Source organism: Prunus avium, chromosome 4, assembly GCF_965620075.1.
Source record: "Prunus avium chromosome 4, drPruAviu1.hap1.1, whole genome shotgun sequence".
NCBI classification, from domain to species: domain Eukaryota; kingdom Viridiplantae; phylum Streptophyta; class Magnoliopsida; order Rosales; family Rosaceae; genus Prunus; species Prunus avium.
In genome coordinates, this window is record NC_142287.1 from 28,290,968 (window position 1) to 28,311,511 (window position 20,544).

At 36.7% G+C, this 20,544-nt stretch overlaps 3 protein-coding genes across 6 annotated transcripts; 1 reads left to right on the forward strand and 2 right to left on the reverse strand.

Annotated features, from left to right (window-relative positions):
• Positions 1 to 211: 211 nt before the first annotated feature.
• LOC110768985 (cyclin-T1-3) lies at positions 212 to 8,086 on the reverse strand. 3 transcript variants are annotated; one of them, XM_021972878.2, is made up of 7 exons: positions 7,927 to 8,086; positions 6,190 to 6,509; positions 3,919 to 4,000; positions 2,792 to 2,926; positions 2,183 to 2,358; positions 1,950 to 2,101; positions 212 to 1,695 (listed from the first exon to the last, which is right to left on the reverse strand). In XM_021972878.2, the coding sequence occupies exons 2-7, from the start codon at positions 6,414 to 6,416 to the stop codon at positions 638 to 640; spliced, it is 1,830 nt and encodes a 609-aa protein (XP_021828570.1). In that variant the 5' UTR covers positions 6,417 to 6,509; positions 7,927 to 8,086; the 3' UTR covers positions 212 to 637. The 3 variants fall into 3 exon arrangements, with proteins under 3 accessions (XP_021828570.1, XP_021828569.1, XP_088108150.1); XM_021972877.2 differs by having other exon boundaries at positions 1,923 to 2,101; XM_088252024.1 differs by lacking the exon at positions 2,792 to 2,926 and having other exon boundaries at positions 1,923 to 2,101.
• A 1,416-nt stretch (positions 8,087 to 9,502) lies between these two features.
• Positions 9,503 to 11,737, forward strand: LOC110768984 (Tetratricopeptide repeat (TPR)-like superfamily protein). Of its 2 annotated transcripts, XR_002528510.2 has the most exons (4): positions 9,503 to 9,898; positions 10,158 to 10,346; positions 10,752 to 11,446; positions 11,533 to 11,737. XR_002528510.2 is itself a non-coding variant. In XM_021972876.2 (3 exons), exons 1-3 carry the CDS (start codon positions 9,719 to 9,721, stop codon positions 11,277 to 11,279), a joined length of 897 nt encoding a protein of 298 aa, XP_021828568.1. In that variant the 5' UTR covers positions 9,503 to 9,718; the 3' UTR covers positions 11,280 to 11,737. The 2 variants fall into 2 exon arrangements, 1 of the variants encoding a protein (XP_021828568.1); XM_021972876.2 differs by having other exon boundaries at positions 10,752 to 11,737.
• A 252-nt stretch (positions 11,738 to 11,989) lies between these two features.
• On the reverse strand, positions 11,990 to 14,541 carry LOC110768983 (acetylornithine aminotransferase, mitochondrial). Its single transcript, XM_021972875.2, has 3 exons — positions 14,034 to 14,541; positions 13,458 to 13,892; positions 11,990 to 12,741 (listed from the first exon to the last, which is right to left on the reverse strand). The coding sequence occupies exons 1-3, from the start codon at positions 14,451 to 14,453 to the stop codon at positions 12,202 to 12,204; spliced, it is 1,395 nt and encodes a 464-aa protein (XP_021828567.1). The 5' UTR covers positions 14,454 to 14,541; the 3' UTR covers positions 11,990 to 12,201.
• Between the last annotated feature and the right edge of the window lie 6,003 nt (positions 14,542 to 20,544).

Sequence of the window (20,544 nt, forward strand, 5' to 3'; positions counted from 1 at the left end):
GCATAATCTTTAACCGTACTGATAAGAAGGTGAGGCCCAAAACGAAAGGTACCACATAATCCTTACAATACAACTTTATGCACCTACCAACTCAGTCATGGCATGTGCTTGCTGCTCAGATGGCCCCAGGGTTCAGTGGGTTGAGAAAGAGGGGGAGAGAAGGTCAACGCAAAGAATCATGGCAAAAAAAAACAAAACAAAAAAGGGAAAGTGCAAAGAAAAAGAGATGCGCAATTTGTAACCATTGAATATATAATTGATTGGATTCAACAATGTCAAAAGTTTCTTCCCCATTTAACCATTTCCCCTACTTGTATCATCACCATCAATAAATATAGTGTCCAAAACATTCTAAGAATTAGATGAGATGGAAAAGCACCTATTCAGGACTGATAAACCTCGCTCTCATGCCAATATATATCCGCAAAGGGAAGGAATACACAGAAGTTAGTCAAGACACCAAACCAACGGATTGCACTGAAATATCTTAGGGTGCCTCTGGGGAACATCAAAAAAGGATTAGAGCATACCAAGGACGCGGTCTGCGAAGAAATCACAATATACACTTGGACATGAAGAGAATTTGCACGTCATTAAATCAAGACCTCTCCAGCAACTGCAAGCAGTGCACACCACCTCAGACATGATTTTCCTGTACTTGCCTCTTGTGATCCATTTCTGTGTGTACAACCCGGCCAACCTCACTGTGATCTTCTGCATGATCAAACTGATTATGGTGGGCAGTTCCAGGTGAATAATCACACCGCTGCATCTTCTCTACACCATTGAGTGGAGGGCTTTTTCTCTTGCGGTCACTTGAAATGGGAGAATGATATCCTTGGCCACCATCAGCAAGTGCAGATACCTCACCTTCTTCCACATTGCTTAAATCAGTTCTACCATTCCTGGCATCCTCTTCTTGTTTTCCCTGATGCAGGTCCTCATTTTCTGATCTATTTGAGGACTTAACCCAGCTTTGACTCCCGTCTCCCTTGATTTTCTCACTCCCAGCAGCCAGTTCAATACCATCTTCCAGTTCCATCTCAATAAGATCATCCTCATCCATCAAATCTTTTTTCCGAGTCACATCACCCTGGGACTTTCTTCGTTTTTCCAGTGCTGCCTTCACCTTGTTTTTGTCAATCTTTTTTATTACATCCTGAGGTGACTGCCCAAGTGCACCTTGTCCATTTTCCAAACTTCGGCCAAATTGTTTGGCCTTCAATTCCCCTGCTTCTCTTGTGTCAAATTTCCCATTATCTTCTTGACCTTCTTCATGACGGCCCTCTGAACCAGATTTTGATACGTTTTGAGCATCTCCCATCTGCCCCTGGTGCAATGACAATGGTGCAGAGTGCTGATTATCTTTGAATTCTACATTCACATCGTGGTCTGAAGCATTTCTGATATCTGTACTTCTGTTGTCATTATTTAGACTTTGGGTATTTCTAGGAGGTCCATTATCATTTCCAACATCTAATTGCTCGGGTTCTGGCCTAGATGATGCAAGCTTCAAGGTTCCAGGTCTTGTATCACCACCCTGTAGATTACTGTTGCTTGTAGCATATTCTTCATTGCTCGTTGTAGCTTTCGATGGAGCCCGATGAGCAGCGCCACTTGCTGCAGTCCCTTCAACTTCATTGGAAGCTGGAACTCGATTTTGTTCGTATAGTTCCAACATTTGATTGCTTACTTCTGCATAAAACAATTGAATGCAATTAAAGCTGACACCCAATGTCTTCACAAAATATTTAACAATCTTCTTAATTTGTTTGAAACTTTGATTTTTGTAGTTCTTCCTCAAACCCCGAATCTATATAGAGAAACAAAAAGAATTAGAGGGACAAAAGTAAAAGAAAAATCTGGATTGATGAAGGATAAGTGTGGGGGTAAGGACACTGTTAATTGCTCTGTAGCATCACCTACTGAATTAAAACGAGGACACCCACCCTCCAATTGGCGTGGGGTGACGTCAAACTCTTGCCACCACACCCTCTCGCCATCTGATGGGAGCTTTACTTTTAGGAACTTGGCAGCAAGAAAAATGGCACCAGCTGCAATGTGGTGGGGTTTAAATTGCAAGCAAAGCGATGTCCGAAGTCTGCACGGCACATTCCAAGTTCAAGAAGGAAATGAAGAAAGGTCAAAAATGAGCAGCGTATATTAACTATGACAAGCATACCCATCATTGACAAAATTCCATGCAACTTGGGCAAGGGCATTTTGAGCTACTTGGAATTTCTTTATTGCCTCCACGAGAGGTTTATATGGATGGAGTACATTAAGATCAAAACCAAGAGTCCCAAGAACAACCCTCTCTCCAAGTAAAATTAATTCTTTCTGCTGTTCATACACCTCCTGCAGGATTTCAACTTGTATTATAACACGAATGACAAATTGGAAAACATAATTGAATACACAAGACATATTCTGGGATCATGAAATAGTATCGTTTACAGTTAAAAGCAAAAGTAAAAAGAAAAGGGAACAAAAAAAATATCAGTGTCCAGTCTAGTAGTATAGCAAGTTGCAACACAATTGTGCACGTCTGCCCCAACTGTAGGGGGAAAGTTGACATTTCCACATTCTATAACCATGGAGGCATGCAAATGCAGTTGAGAACTTGTGGTATAGTAGAGAAGCAAAAATAACGGTACGCATGCCATGACTACATAAAAAAATTATTATGAAGATCTGAATGAGTTCACAAAAGATAAGTAGCATCAATAGGAAAAATATTAACAAGTGAGGTAGAGGAATGTCATGCATAAAGGCACTGCAGTGAAACTACCTTTTGCTTGATCCTCTGTACTGCTTTAGGATCCTTCTTATGAATAATTTCATAAGACACAAGGATAACATCTTTTAGTGGCCGCGGAGTTTCTTCAACCTTCCCAGCAAGAAACATACAAACTGTTGCGATGGTCTGCGGCACATTTTAATTGAGTTTAGTGAACAGAATTTGATCATTTGTCCCATGAGAGTCTTACATTGATTCTCTCTTACTCTTCTTCTTACACCAAGATGAAAAGAAACCTAAATCTTCTACCTCCTCTTTATGACACATGCACACATGTACACCACAGGTGCACATATACAAAGGATGAAGTTGAACTTTGCAGCACTATAAGTAATTCTTGGGTTTTTTTTTCCATAAGAAACAAATTGTATGGTTATCTTCTCTGTGCTAAGTTCAAGAAATTAGTGTGGTGATAGATTGACTCCAGCAGAATCAATACACAGTTATTAACCTTAATCCTTTATCACCCATCCCATCCAAGAAAAACAGTACCCTAAATCCTTTAAGAGCGGACTTTGATGCCAAAATAATGGGAATTTCAAGAACATCATGGCATACTTGTCAGCCAATGAGGTTAATGTATCCACTCTAAGATCCACTACATGTATACAACCATTCATATGATAGACAACTGAATATCATTGGTCCAGTAATGAAAATAATCACTTATTCGCAGGTCTAACAAAAAGTACTCATTTAACAAATTACAAGAAACTCGAATTTGTGAATCAACTTATTCTCCCCATCACCTTGCACGCCATTAACAATATAATTACAACATAAGTTTGACAAATCTTCAGGTTTGAATAGGAATGGGTGAGCATTCATGCCAAAGCAGATGACACCAATTAGTTACAATTAAGACCCTAGTTGAATCCAGAAGTTGGCAGAAGTTGCAATTAAGACCCTAGTTGAATAGTAGTATAGCTAAAATTTGAAATCTTCAAACACGAAAACTCATAAAAAGAAGTTCACTAAGGCTAAACAGATGCACCAACAACAGCTAACACAACACATTAGGTATCACCCCAAGTAGAAAGTTGAAAGCTAACTCAGATATAGATACATAGACAAAGTTAGCCATAGGGGATGAGGGCATTCAAGTTTTCAATACTCACCCTTCTATCATTCTTTGCATGAGATTGACGAAGAAAGAATCGATGACAGAAAATTATGGATGTTGCAATTGTCAACTGGGGTCTGCATAAAGAAATATCCAGGATTGTTATCACGCTGAATCAATAAGTCAAAACAAGGCAAAAAAGAAAATATATCCAACCCTACTATGCAGTAAGAGATTAAAATGTTAGTTATGGTGGTTAATAGCCCTTCAACCCTACATGATTATTAACATTCGACTCAAAGTTATTTCTGTTTTAAAAATCATGCACCAATTAGATGGAAACTAAGAGCATGCTGGATACCTTCTGTACTAATGAGACTTAAAGATATACATAACAACCTCTCATGCCGTTTCAGAAAATATTACCACCGCTTTTGTCAGGTTGACCATACCCACAGAAGATTTAAATAATCCTAATTCAATTCATACACAAATGAGGATTAAAAAGGTACATTAAATATACAACGTGCCTAAGGTAATAATGTTCACACGTTGTCCAAGAGTTAATCCCAATTTTGAATTGCATTTCAACAGGGTTCTCTTTTTGCATTTGAGACTCTACCCAATTAAGCATTTGAAGTTCTAAGAAAGATGATTCTGCTTCTGCTTCTGTTTTTACTTTCACATCTTTAGGTGCTTCACAAAAAAATTTAAAGAATACTTTTATAAAGCTACTAATGCTTTGAACTTGTTTTTTTGACATTTTCACTCATATCATCATACTACCAATTAAACCTATCAACACATTACTCTTTCCTTCCTTTATACCGCAATATCACTTCTAGAATAGCATTTACCTAAAAACTACACTTACCTGCATAAACATTAACAAATACAATCAATTTATTTTTCACAACAGTTTTGGGGCACTACCAAATGGACCCTTAGTAATACACAAACTTTAAATCAATATAGAAACACTAAAAAATATGAACAATTCGCTTTGCAGTAATAACAGGATAAGCACAAAGCTGATAAAAAGTAGTGAGAATTTCATCAAACTTAGTTAATCAGATCATTGAAAAATTAAAGAAAAATGCAACGAACAAAACTTCATCAGGACTGTCCCCCATCATCTTAATCTTTTTAAGGTCTATATGAAGAATCTTTTTCTCTCGATGGAATTCCTGACGTTTTCAAACATCATCTCCAGTGCACGGAAGCAATCTAGGCCTCTAAATTTACATTGTTACACATTCTAATTGTCTTTTTGCCCTGAACTAATTAGAGACCATTGATGGAAAGAAACGTTCTAGTCAGTGACATTGGTCTTGGATAAATCTCCACGACCAAGACAAAAATGACGATGTGATGTAAAATTTACATAAATGCACTGGAAGCACCAAAAGAGATAAACTCCTCAGGAAACTATGCATCATAGAGAAATCCTCTCTAGAGGGACCTAGAAACTCCAGGAAAAATAGGAACATAAAAGATAGATATGAAAACTCCCTGAAATTTGTTATTGAAATATCATAATCCTAGTGCCCCTCATAGGCTACAGAATGACTTATATATAAGCCTACTATATGCACTCATTAAGGAATGTACATTCATAATGAACCAGAATTTATTAATGAGTGTAGATTATGTAAGCTCATAATGCATCAATAGTAGATATAAGTTCAATCGTGAACCAACTGTACAACACCATTACACAATCCAAGAATTCTCAGTTAACAAATTTTGAAAGAGAAATTGTTAATTCTTAGGGTTCAAAGGAATATTAGACTTTGAATTATTTGTAAATTAGAAAAAAAAAAGAAAAAACCCACACGAAAAATCTTTGGGTTTCAATCATAAACCGAATAGAGTTCTATTTATTTGTAAACCCGTGCAAGGGTCACATGCCTTTTTTCTACACATTGTAGCGTTCAAACACCTTCTACGGCAGCTTAAACACAGATTTTTTTTATTTGTTATATTTATAAAAGGTTTGGTATGGCTATAGAGTTGAATAGGGACTATTAAGGTTTATTATTGCTTAAAAGGTTTAACAGGATGTTCAAGATTTGGATCCCTAAATCCTGACTAAACGCTAAACTCTAAGCCCCAAACTATATCCAATAATGAATTAAAAAAACAAATTAATTGAGTGACACAAATTTAATTCTTACTAGTTACATTTTATTCTAGTATGGTATAGCAATCTTCTTGTTTTTCCTTTTTTAACAGAAGATGGAATCACAAACGATAGAAATAATACTTCATTGAAGATAAAGGGAAAAAAGAAAACAAAATTAGAGATAAGGCTAAAAAAACTCACACTTTAAGTCTCATACCCAAATCTTGTAGATAAGTACAGTATGACTTGCGTAAATATGTCTCTTTCTTTAAGTCAATGCCATCTCGTCTAGATGGAGAATTTTCTTCAATCTCCTTTCTATAAAAGTACCAACAAGCTCCTTCCTCTGGCCGGTCCTGCCCGTCTTTATAAGAACCAACATCACTCATTTCACTATGAGAGGATTCAGCAGGCAAAAAACCAGCCATATGTATCTGAGCTCTCCAATTTAAAAAAATTCAAATATAACGACTTGAGTGGTTGATAACAATAAAGACTAATCACCAAAGTCCACAAGCTTCCTGTTCATGGATCGCCAAGATGTGTCAGAAGGAGTAGGCCATAGACTATTATGTAGCAAGGTAAAATAAAATAAGAAATGAGTTGTAAACACAAAGTGAAAAACTAAAATCCATAAACGAAAGCATAGCATGCAATCATGATCATGATAGATTACAGAACTGTAAACTTCAGCAATGATTCAATTTCTAGCATTAAGGCTATAGAAGAAGACAAGATAAGCAAACACAATTGTTTTTTAACACACTCTACCTCATCTTCCACTAAATCTAACTTTCTTTCTTGTTTCCTTTTCCCAACTTTTTACTTTTTACTTCCATAGTGGAATTTACATCTTCATCTTCAAATTGAAATTTCCATTTCTCTAATACTCTTGTATATCGGTGCAAAAAGTGAAATTTGTGTCTTCCCAGTAAAGCTACTTATGATTCAGGTACAAAAACATGATGACCAAGAGAATGTCCAAATCTAATAATCCTTTAATTGACTTGCTTGATGAGGTCCAAATTGTGAAACTCATGTAACTTTATGTACTAAAGTTTTAAGATGAAAATGTCAGAGTTCTTCCAATCACTCTCAAGTCCTCCGAACGCTATCGTATATCTATACACTGCAGTGGAAAACAATGTAGGCCTCACCATGAACTATTTTATCATAAGCCATCATTCTCTTGAATTTACCAAAAGCTCAAAATCTATGACATGACAAGAACCACTTTCATTCATCATTGAACTATAAAAACTGTATCATATTTTTATCTTGGAAATATAACCAATTTATTACTTGTTCCACTTTCACAAGTTTGAAAGATATAGAATAACAAAAAAAAATTCATGTAGAAAGCCTTCTAGATATCTTTCACAAGTTTGAAAGATATCTAGAAGACTTTCTTAACCACTTCTTAGAGCTACCTCAATCATTCCCAAACTTCATCAATATACGAACAAAGTGAGTGGTCTCCTTGTTACTTCTTTGCTTACTACGAAATTCACTAATTCAACAAAAAATTGGAAACTTTTCAGTTATGATTATAATTAAACCACACACACACATATAATACCAGCAAAAGAAAACCAAACACAAACTCACGCGTATATGTGTATATTATTCAACATTTAATCCTTAAAGCCAACCCCACTCCTTTTTGAAGCCTATTCTTCGAAAATTCAATTAACATAAATAGAGCATCATCCTAAAACCCCAATCTTTCTCAGATAAAAACAAAACAAAAAACTATAGCAAAAGGTTCTTCCACACAAACAAAAGACAAAACCCATTTTTAAGTTTGTGTATGTGGGATTGCGAATGAGCAAATTTACGTAAAATTATCTTAAACGGGTTCGAATTTCGAATGAGTAAAATATAATGAAATGGAGAAGCTAAGAGCTCGAAACCAAAGTTAAGAGATGTTATTGTTACCTTGGATTGACGAAGACAGCAGAACTAAGGCAAAAAGCTACCCAATCTTCCCAATTTGGATTTTAGGGTTTATGCTGTGCAGACTCTGGAGAGGGAGAGCGCGAGAGAAAATAATCGCTGTGTTTTTAAGACTTTTCCTCTTTTTCTTTTTTCTTTTTGCTTTTTTTCCGCTTTTTCTGATTGGTTTTACATGGTTGCCACGTAGGCACGTGCGGATGTGTGGGATCACATGGTTCTTAATTATTTCTTTTTTCCTGAAATGCTATTCTTCATAAATAAGTAAACTAATTACTTGTTAAACGGTTAGACTATTTTTTACTAATTATTTACGCTGATAATAATATTTCAAAAAACAAAAACCTAACTAGGGAGAAAATTTTGTCTATGGATAGACCGACCTCATTCTAAGCTTTTCCCCTCATACTGGTGTTTTTGAAAAGTGAAAATTTCAGATAGTAATTTTTTTTTTCCTTCATAAATGTATATTTGTTTGTAAAACTAAAACCAATAATTTTATACTTTATTAATTTCTCAATCCCTCTAGTCGTCTACCCGGCCTTTTGATCAGATATAACACTTAGAAACTTATATTTTCTTTGCAAGAGGATTGTAGCTCAAATGGTTAAGAGCAGTTATCCATGCACTCAAAGTTCTGTGTTTAAATCCCTCTATATGTAGTTTGTGAAACCAACTCAATTGTGTATCGATGGTAATTTTATATACAAAAAAGTATTAATAATCTATCATGCTAATTATGGTCTAGTGGTATTTACCTCAATTCCTATGTTCAAATTTCTCCACGTGTAGTTTGTGAAACCAATTCAATTGCATATCAATTAAATTAGCCAAGTGTATTCACTATTGTTTGATGAACTCATAAATGTTGTGACTAGACTTATTAAGTTGGATGAGTGGAGCTCGTAAAGGCTAGTTTGGACTCGACTTCAATTCATTTCAAACTGAGCCACCAAATGAGGTCGAAAATCACAATTCACAAAGGCCTCAGATAATCAAACCCTCCCACCCCTAACCTGGATTCAACTTTTTGATCCTAATCAAAGCAAGTAAATTTTGTTTTCTTAAGATGAATCAAGTGCGAGGGAATTGTGAGTTCAAGACATGAACTTTTTGCTGAAAATAGCATTCTGGATTTGCAATATATATATATTTGATAACAATGTATCAAATAAATATAATTTGATGGTGGATAAAAGGATCTATTTCTATCTTTGTTTCATTGATTTTAGATCATTTTCTTGGATTTTATGTTATACAATATTAATAGATTTTAAATTGTTTGCATTAAAGAAATTCTATGACGGATAAGACGATCTAAATGTATTAATAAATTCTAATGACGGATAAAGAAAAAGGATATCATGCGATTTGATGATTTGGTTGCGAAGCTTCTAATTAAATCAGCTAATTACGATTTAATTTACTTCCAGTCTAAAATTAATATTTTAAATATAATCACCCAACCAAAGCTCTCAATTTGTCGTGTTAGGTCGATTTACATGTCGGCAGTCACGTGTGACCCCACCCATATATATACATATAATTTTTGCAAAAAAAGTACAATATTTTTGAATTTAAACAAAAAAGGAAATCGAAATCGAAATCGAAATCGCTGTCTCATACTCTCAGGCTTTGTAAATCACAATTCACAATCACTCAAACCCCAAACTTTCTCTCCCTGATTCAATTTTTTGGGGGGTAAAAATCATAAGCGAACGCTGAACAATTTTGTGAAATTTTGGACGGCTGAGATTGGCGGGCAGAGGAGGATAGCATGGCGTCGGCGCCGGTGAACAAGATCGAGCGGGCCCACCTGATGTACCGGGAAGGGAGGTACTCGGAGGCGCTAGGGTTTTACACGGAAGCCCTATCCATGGCCAAGACAAAGCCCCAGAAGATCGCTTTGCACAGCAATAGAGCTGCTTGCTTCTTGAAGCTTCACGATTTCAAAAAGGTTCGCGCTTTTTTCTCTATCGTTTTCTCTCTGCGTTTCTGTAAAGGAAATTCTCTATTTCTGAAATTTTGATCTCAAAGGAGTTGCTTAGAGCTAGTAATTTTGGTTTTCGAATGTTCAGTTCGGTGAGAGAGAGGAAATCGTGAGTTCAAGACACGATTTTTCTGCTGGAGATAGTGTTCTGGAATCTGATATGGACTTGAAGGATGAAAATATGGCTTAATTGGTTTATTAATTGACTTTATTTTGACTATATTAGGCGGCAGACGAATGCACCTCAGTGCTTGAGCTTGATTTCAATCACACTGGAGCTTTGATGTTGCGGGCGCAGACCCTAGTGACCCTCAAGGAATATCACTCAGCTCTCTTTGATGTTCATCGGCTGATAGAGTTAAATCCATCATCAGAAGTGTATCAAAACCTTCAAGCCCGTTTAAAGACACAAGTGGTATAATTCCTTTGTTCTTGCTGCTAAATTTTTCGTTGTTTTACAGTTTTTTGATACAGGTTTCTCACATTCTTATTTAGTACATTAGTTGAAGATTAGGGGCTGTTTAAGATTTTTTTTGGTCGAAAGGGGCTGTTTAAGATTGATGCATAAGTTTGCTTCTTTGTTCCTATCCGTCCTAAACCTCTAGGGTTTTGTTCGTTGTTGTTTGAAACACTTTTTTGAATTATAAGCATCATCATTATCATCATCATGTTTGCAATTATGAACACCACTGTTGCAATAAATTTACAATTATGAACATCATCATCATCAGCAGCTGTGCAGCAGGTGCTGAAATCATAAATTTGCAATTGTCAATTTCCTGGCTGTGAGTAAAGAGTTATTTTTTCTGCTTGAGGAAAGTCACTTGCTCCAATACCTGAATCCGAAGCAGAGCTAGAAGAAGAGGAAGAAGACGAGGATGAAGTAGAGCTAAATGGATATGAGGAGGAAGAGGAGCAATACAATGGATATGGGGAGGAAGAGGAGCAATACGAAGGACAAGAAGATGCAGCATTTTCAGGTGCAGTAAGGGATCAGTTTGCTGAGGTTAATAGGACGACTGCTGTTGCTGATGTTATTCCTCCCAAGACACCAGTAAACAGGGAAGTTCCTGAACAAGGAAGGGATCCAAAAGTTAATTACACAAAGACTACTTCCCCAGCTGAAGTTGCTGCCCCTCGTGCAGAACTCATCAAAGTACCGTCTGAAAAAGAAAAAGGATGGCAAGCAATCCCAAAACCCAAGGGGCACTCTTCTCTGGACTATGCACGGTGGGACACAGTAGAAGATGACTCTAGTGAAGATGATGACGATGACGATGATGATGAAGAGTCTCAACCTCAGTATAGATTCCGTGTAAGAACTGTTGGTGTCCGACCAGTTAAGTGAAGAGGCGGGAGACGAACAAATATACACAATACTCAAGATAGATAGCCATCATTATTGCTAAAACCAGCCACAAAGTCAATATCACAGTGAATTCAGGAGGGGAAAGTTCTTGTAGTTTCATATTCAAAAATTTTGAAAGCTATGAGAAAATTGGCTTCAACAAGCAGGTGAGCTTGGAAACATATCATTTGTAAGAAACAGGATTCTGCATTTTAGTTCTCTGGCTGAAGTTGGATTTATTGACTTTGTGCAGTTCCTGTTATGCTGCGATTTTCAAACAATTCATCCCATGACACAAAAATAAGTGGAGGCTCGGTCTGCAAACAGTTGAAATCAAACTTGTCCTGGCTGATTAGTGCTTACAGGGTCAGGTAAATTATTGGTTCTGTGATGTAAATTTTTATTGTAATGCTTGTAAGAAAATAATGAAACCTAAAAAGTTTTCGAGATTGCTACCATATTCAAGCAACTTGTCGACCAGAAAGATGATACAAACTTTTATTTATTTATTTTTTATTGTATTTTCTGGTGTCATGTGGACTATGTATATCGGTAATCGATGGCCTGATTTCTATTTTGTTTTTAAATTCAGAAACGAATAAGAGAATTTGCCTAAAATTGGTGAGGCAACCAACTTGTTAGATGTGTTTTGAGCCGCCACCCAATATGTCCATCCAAATAACAAGAAAACTCAATAAAAAAACCTAAAATTACATTTAAGCACTTTTTTATTTCTAGTAAACGGTTCTAGAACCTAGTTATAACAACATACTATGATATACCTAGAAAAACAAAGGTCAAAAGAAAATACAGAGTCCCCATGCCAACTTTTGCCATTTGAGCTACAAAAATACATCAGTGTCAAAAGAACTTAAGAAGCAACAGCTGCAACAATATATTATATGATGCAATTTTCTTCCTCCTAATTTGAATTAGTTGCATCAAGTACTGGCAAAGCTTGGTACAAGATCTCAGCTGCAACATCAAGCTCCTGCTCTGTTATGATCAATGGAGGCACTAGCCTCACAACGTTGCCTTTTCCAGCAGTCAATACTAGCAGGCCAGAATTTCTACATGCATCCACAAGGGGTGAGGCAGAGACATCCAATTCAATTCCAATAATCAGCCCGAAGCCACGTACTTCTCTAACATGCGGGTTCCCTCCCAGCTTCTGCTTCAAGATATTTTTGAAGTAGAGACCTTTCTTGGAGACGCTGTTCAAAAAATTTGGATTTGATATTTTGTTAAGAACGGCTAGGGCAGCGCTACAGACCAGAGGTGCACCAGCAAAAGTACTTCCATGGTCACCGAAAGCAATGGCGGAAGCAACTCTTTCGGTCACCAATGCTGCTCCAATGGGTAGGCCTCCAGCAAGTGGCTTAGCAAGTGTCATTATATCTGGGAATACACCATATGCCTCATGAGCCCAAAGATACCCAGTTCGGCCTAAACCACATTGAACCTACAGAAAAAATAGTGAAAGAAGCACAAACATAATTAATTGAGAGAAATTGAAATCATACATAAAATACATGTAATCAGCTCTATAATCTTGAACCCTTGAACTTTTTTTTTTTTTTAGGTGAGACCCAAGGGTATTATCCACCGCCGACAGTAGTGACTAATCCCTATTGCCGCGGGAGCTCTCCCAATGGAGGTAAACGGCTGGCCACAAAATGCGCTCCATTCCCAGAACCCTTGAACTTAAGTTGCACCAAAAAGAGACTAGTGGTATAATGTATACCTTTAAAAAGTATCCAAAAACTGCAAACAATGGAATCATTATATTGGGCATGGTCATGCACGAAGTTTGGCATTTGAGAATTCCAAATTATAGTTTGTTTGATATCCGCACTCCTAACTCTATGAAAGCATAACATAAAAGGGGCAATGGGGGCAAAATTGTGGATTTAAGAATTGAGAAGGAAGGAAGAAACTAATACAAGAAAACCAAATACATAAAAAAGAAATACTTTCAAGAACCTTAAAACATGGACTGAAAGACGAAATAGAATCGATCAAATGCAATTGCTACCTTAAACCAAACTAGATCAAAACAATTTTGGGGCAAACACGAAAGTATAAAACTATTGTAAATAAGATATCCTAGCCAAACAATACACCATCTAGTTGCATCAAAATTTGGACACAATCTGAAGATAAAAAGTAGCTGATTACCTCGTCGAACACCAGAAGAGCACCGGCATCATCACAAGCTTTACGCAGAAACTGCAAGAACTCCTTTGAAGCACTGTATATTCCTCCTTCACCCTGGATAGGTTCGACAAAAACCGCAGCAGTTTTTCCAGGCTGAATCAATTCTTTGGTAGCTTGTATATTTCCATACTCTACGAATGTGACTCCAGGCATGACAGGCTCAAAAGGAGACCTGTAATGCTCTTTGCTAGTCAAGGCAAGAGCCCCCATGGTCCTCCCATGGAAGCTGTTAGTGAAAGATATGAAGCTTGTAGCAGGCTCTTTTGCATCAGGATTAGTGTGTCTCTGAAACTTCCTTGCAAATTTAATGGCTGCTTCGTTTGCTTCAGTTCCAGAGTTCGTGAAAAACACACGATCTGCAAAACTAGAAGCCACCAGACGCTTTGCCAGTTCCACCTACATACACCAAGCAATTTGGCAACATAAAAAACTTATCTTTAAAATCAAAATGCAACCCTTTACATTTTCCCTACACTTTCTCGGCAACCAAACAAAGCATAATTCCAAAAAATAAATAAATAAAGATGAAGGCCAAACCTGAGGGATGGAATAGTACACATTGCTGACATGAGTGAGGGTACTGGCTTGCTCAACCACAGCCTTGAGCCAGTCCTCATCGCCATGGCCAAGCGCATTCACCGCAATCCCAGAGGTCAAGTCCAGATACTCTCGCCCCTCGGCATCGTACAATTTACAACCTTTGCCACTGGCCAACACCACCGGAGTTCGCGCGTAGGTCTGCACCACGACCTTGGCCTCCGTCTCTATAACCTCCCTGCTCTTCGCAAGCCCTAATTTTGACGCGGTATCTGGTGCTTCCACGTCCACGCTAAGGCAAGCGGTCACCGCTCTCCGGCCGTTGATTAGTTGGACCCGTCCGTGTAAGCTGGGGCTGAATCGACGGCGGAGATTGAGAGGTTGAGAAATGGTGTTGGGGGCAACGCGGAGGGAAGCCATCCTCTGTTTTCGTCTGCAAGGAAAACGTGCGAAATAGGGGTTGGCGGAGGAGGCTGCTTTTAGAGGCGAGAATTGGTAGGAAAAAGGGAAGGAAATAGAGAGAGAAAGTGAAAGTATCCCATCTCTTAACCTAAAACGACGGCGTTTTAATGTGTTTGAATTTTAATTTAGGAATTTTGAACAGTGTCAACTTCAGACAGAGTGATGACTAGGCTTGACAACAACTCAACGAGTCTGTTATTTCGTATTTGCGTAACGAGGGCAACAAATGTAAAAAGTAAGCCAACTTCATTCCATTCCCTGTCGATAAAAACCAGAAATTTGAATAAGTGTTTTTTTGTTTTTTATTAAAAAGACATTTCGTATTGAGGAGGGCAATAGCGTACTAAAATGACACGCACTATAAGAATGCTAGGACTCGAATTTAGGAACTTTTATGGGGGAGCAATTGCTCCAAATCACTACATTAATGGATCTTTTGCTAATAAGCTTCTTTTTTAAAGTGTCGCATGAATTTTGTTTTTGTTAAATCTTTGTGGTTTCTGATTACTTTGTTGTTTTGGGAGTTTTTAATTTGAGTTTTCAAGTTTGATGCCTCTTACATATGTGAGAAAAATACATTCATCTTTTTGACGAGGATATACCATGATCTTTCTTTTTTGTACATAAATCTGTTAGTTATTTATTATTTTATTAAAATTCAAAACTTATTATTATTGTTATATATCTAATAGTAATAATTATTTATTTTAAGAGTCATATTTGTTGACCCAATAGACGTGACTTTATAAAAGGGTGTGTGGAGTCTTATAAATAAGGAACTCCTCATTCATATCAGAGTACGAACAATTCTCTGTTACTCTCATACTCCATATCTAAATCACACTCATCATTCTCCATCTCCTACAATTCTCTTTATCTATTTCATGGGCAATCGATCAACACTTGGCATACCCGTCTGTCATTGGCGTGCATAACGGACCAGACATCCTGTGAGGCTTTTGGGTTGTATCTTGGAGTTGTAGACACCGCCATAACCTGCACGTAGGAAGGCGTCTACAGCTTTAGGACAGCGTTTATCGTGCCTCTCTTGGGTTCACGGGCCAGACTTTCTTTCTCCTTTAATCTACCTATTGTTAATTGTGATTGTTTGACGTATTTAATCCGTTTTATATTTACACAAATATGCAATTATTTCTAACAAAATCTTTGTGGGGTTTGATTGCTTTCTGCTTTTAGGTTTGATGGTGTGGATATTGAATTACTATGTAAATATGGAATCTTGTTGAATTATTATGTTGTTTGTGTTGTCTGATATTTCAAGTTGATGTATTTTCGGTTATTAACATCTTAGATGTGGCTTAGATGATTCATTATATAATGATAGATGATATTTCAATTAGACTACACACACTAATATCAAGACATTTTGATAAAATATTGTAAGCCGCTTGACACTATACTTTTCAAATATTATAATATGTTTAAAGCGGCCATATTTTTAAAATATTCGAATATATTTAACGAGTATAGTCGCACGGTGATATTCTTATATACATTTCCTTCTTTATGTATTTCAAATTATAATAAAAGAAAATACGAAAACCATGTACAATGGAATTCTTTATAAGAGTTTACACATATCCTAACGATCATAAAATCTTACTAAATGATTTAAACATTCATAAACTGCAGGTTAAAAAATTATTCCAATATAAAGTTGCCCATAAGAATCGAAAATACACAAAATTTAAAAACATGGTGGTTCCTTTCTGTCGCTGTAAAGGTCAAATCTAAATCAAGTTAGTTGATTGCCTAATTGAGTAATTGGTGTCCAAAAATTTCTTCCACCTTAACTATTTCAGCAAGAGAAACACTACACCCTAGGCTTGCCCACTTAACCTGAAGAGGAGAAATTTCGGGCATGTTTACGTATCAGTAATGGGTATGTGAGGAAATGGAATGATTTCCATTCCTGACTTTCCCTGCGTTTACTTGCAATCAGGAATGAAAAAATAAGTGAGCCCTACCTCAAAATCCGTAATCACATCCCCTCAAAAAAAGAAAATGATAGATGTGTGAATTTAAAATATTAGAATATATTAAACAAGTACTGCCGCACGGCTGTACTATTTTAATATTTTAATAAGGTTAAAGCGTATAGCCGCGTGGCTATACAATTTAAAGATTCGAATTTATTTAAAGCGTATAGCAGTCGGCTGTACTTTCCAAATATTTTAATATATTTTAAAATATTTGAATGTAGTTAACTCGTATAGCCGCGCGGCTATACAATTTCAATATTTCATATGTTTAAAGAGTACTGCCGCGCGGCTATACCTTTAAAATATTCAAATATATTGAACAGTATCGCCGCATGGTTATACTATTTAAATATTCGAGTTTATTTAAATCGTACAGTGAAACGCCTAGCCTGTCCAAATATTTTAATATATTTACAGAGTATAGCCGGGCGGCTATACCTTTAAATATTCGAATACATTTAACGAGTACAGCCGTATTATTTTAATATTTTAATATGTTTAAAGATTATAACCGTGCGGCTATACGTTTAAAACATTCGAATATATTGGAAGAGTAGAGCCGTGCGGCTATACTATTTAAATATTCGAATTTATTTAAAGCGTATAGCCGCCCGGCTATACGTTCCAAATATTTTAATATATTTAAAGAGTATAGCCTCGCGGCTATACGCTTAAAATATATTTATATTTGTTTCTTTATGTATTTGAAGTTAGTCTTGGGGTATATTTGAGTTGAGTGACCAAAGTGTAACTTGGGGTATAATTGAGAGACAATTGCTGCGATATGTATTTGAAGTTAGTCTTCAATCCTTGCAGCCTCGGTTAGTTCTTCATTCATTTCAAACGACATGCTGCTTGGAATTCGACTTTTGTAAATGTCAATCTTCGAAAGACAACGCATGTCATAGTTGAGGGCTAGTGTGAAAGACTTTTCAGCATCATCATACTTCCCATTCTTCTACACGAGTGTTGCCGAAGAAAGCACTTTGTTTGCAAAAGAATACCCTTTGCTACAACCTTCACAACTTGATCTTTGGTGCCAGAAGCACTGCCTGACATGTTTTTGCCAAAGCGTTGGCATGGTTGCTTAGACAACTTATGAGAATAGTTGCAGTCCCGACTTTGTCAGCCTTGTCAGCGCGCCGATCGGATTTAAGGCACTCGATGCAGGATGTTGGTACCTCAGCACTGTGACATTCTGCTGGGATTAGTTTGTCATCTGCAATTAAACGGTTGACAAGTTATTAATTAGAGCACTGACCAGTTGTCCGTTTACATTGTAATGTTTGTCTCATTAGGGTTGGTTTGAAGTGAAGATCATATCTCAGATCAGACCTCTTTGCAGCCATTGACTCTTCATGTATATGATTCATGAATTGCATGCCATCGTAGCATTTCTACACAGATTTACTCGTTCTATTTCTATGGAAACAAAATTAGTAAAGCACAGTTTTATAGAACTTCAAGTTTTTTACTGCAATAGATGTGAGTCAATTTTCGTTTTCCTGCTAAGAAATTGCAAATCCTGACAATAATTGCTGGAGATTGGTCATAAATTAGATATTATATGGTTGAGATGCATCTCACTGACTCGCAGTGTATCTCAGCCATCCATTTCTATGCACGTATACTAACTTGGGCCTTGGGCTTAGCAAGCCCAGCACGGTTTTTCTTCAGTAAATGTATGCAGTAGAGGGAGATTTAGCCCAGCCCAGTTTTGTTTGCTTGCTAAGAAATTGCAAATCGTAAAAGAGTTATTAGAGATTGGTCATCACAACTTTAGTTTATGCAGGGACAGTACAGTTGTGACGCCTAAACACGCATCAACAGCCTTGCTTGATGTACTTCCAATTCACACTGATAAAGCCTTTTGCACTCAGAGATCAAACTGAATTGGCAACTGCAGGATCACCCTTTCCCTATTTAGACTTATTACCCCATAAACACGCATGATCAAAAGAAGATGAGTCAAATATCTACTTCTTGTCACATTAAAGATTAAATGCAGTCTGAAGGTTGCAATATGCCAAATCAGAAGACCTGTAATTATGGGCACCAAATCAGAAGACCTGCAATTATGGGCACCAAATCTCATAAATAATGATGTATCTTTTCCATCTGTCCAAAACCCATATTAATTTTTTCTCTGTTTTGTACGGATAGACTTGTGATTCACTTGAACTCCCAAGTTTCAAATCCAATTAAGTTGTCGAGTGGGGTTACCACAATGGTTGTGTATCTCCTCCTTCCCCCCTGCTTGGCACGCAGGATCGAAATTCCAGGGTTTCTTTCCTCTAAATGTAACCAAAAAATATTCCACTTAAGTTAGATTCAAAATGCTTGGATATGTACAACTTTTTTGGGTCAACATCAAAATGCTTGGCAAAGTAAGGCACCAAAATGGTAGTAATAACAAGTTTGTGAAATACTCCTATAAACCCACAAAAGTTGAATGGTCAATCCTGTTTTTGATTGTCCAACAATCCAACGAGTACGCTATTAGTAAAATATGATTAACTTTGGTTTTTTTTCCCCACCTGATTATGTGAACTCTGTGTTACCTTTTCTTCCAAGTCAGCAAACCTATTGAGATCCTAAGTGTCAAAGATGTCAAAGATGTCAAATCAATCCAACTTCAATAATTGGGTGAAAACTGCATCAAGTCATGAACTCATACATAAGAGAGAGGTCATATTTCAATGGAAAAAAAAAAAAATCAAAGCATGCATGCCCAATTGTTTGTCTATATTCTTTAAGTCAATATAAAGAATGCCAAGATCACAAAGAATGACAACCAGAAAGTGATGAAATTGCATGCATAATTGTATACCACACCAAACAAAATGAAACAGAGACTAATTATTTTTCTGGGTTCTTTTTTATACTGGTTGGCAGCCAAATGCGGCTGGACCAGTGGATTTGAGTTTTGTTGTTTGACTGAAACTAGTTTATTCAGTTTGGATGCTAATGGGAAAGTCTTGACTTTTGAGTGAAAGTAGTTTCCATTTCCAAGCCTATGCAATGAGACCATGCATGAATATATGCAAATCACATGTGACATACAAAGCTTTTTGTGTCTCATTTTGCCATTGTTTTTAACAAAAAGAAGGAAGCAAACTTTGGTCCCAATTGTTTACTTAAGATGATTTTCTAGCCCATCCATTACATTGCCCACATGCTATGCTGCAGAATTTCTTGTGTAAGAATACCCACAAAAAAGAGTGGCAGAAAAATGAGAAAGACAGGCAACACCTGTCTTCCGTACATAGTTCACTGGCTTTGGAGTTCTCAAGCTCTTCCTCTGATATTTATTTTTGGTTTTCTGCTCTTGTTTTTTGCGGTGCAGAAAATGTCTGGTGGAGGCTTTTTTTGTTTTGACTTGAGAGAATTCCAGATTATTCCGATGCAGGAAATTTAGTTGCCGTCTGTCAGGATACCAGCTCCCAATTTAGATGTTCTCAGTTAGATGTGACTGGTTTATTAATATTTTCAACTCAATATGTCATGCTGTTGCTTTTGTTCTCACTCATTTTGCAGAGCTTACTAATATTGACTTGTGATTTCTGGAAGTAATTATGCACACGAAATAAGAATGCCATTGGGAAAAATTATTATTTTATTGTGAACCGGTTTCGTACTACGAGCACGAAATTCAAGTGCAAGGTAGATTACTCTTATTTCTAAATTATCAGTTGTCAATTAAATCTTCAAATTCACACGTATTTCCATGACAAACTGTGATTGACCTCTAACGTTGCCGTACAAGAGTATCTTTTGTTTTGTACAGCCGTACAAGAGTAACTTAGGTTTAAAAAGGAAGAAAAAAAACAAGATATTAAGGCATATTGTAATTCTTGAATCTTGTTCATTTCTCTTTAATAGAATTAAATATCTACTTTTTTATTATTATTTAAATACAAGTAATAGTCTAAATTAGAGTTTCTCACACACACAACTTATATTATGGGGGTTCGAACTTGAGACCTCTAGTCTGCAAGTCGAGACCCTTTTCCACCTATGACTCTATGAGGTCTAGTTGAACAGAA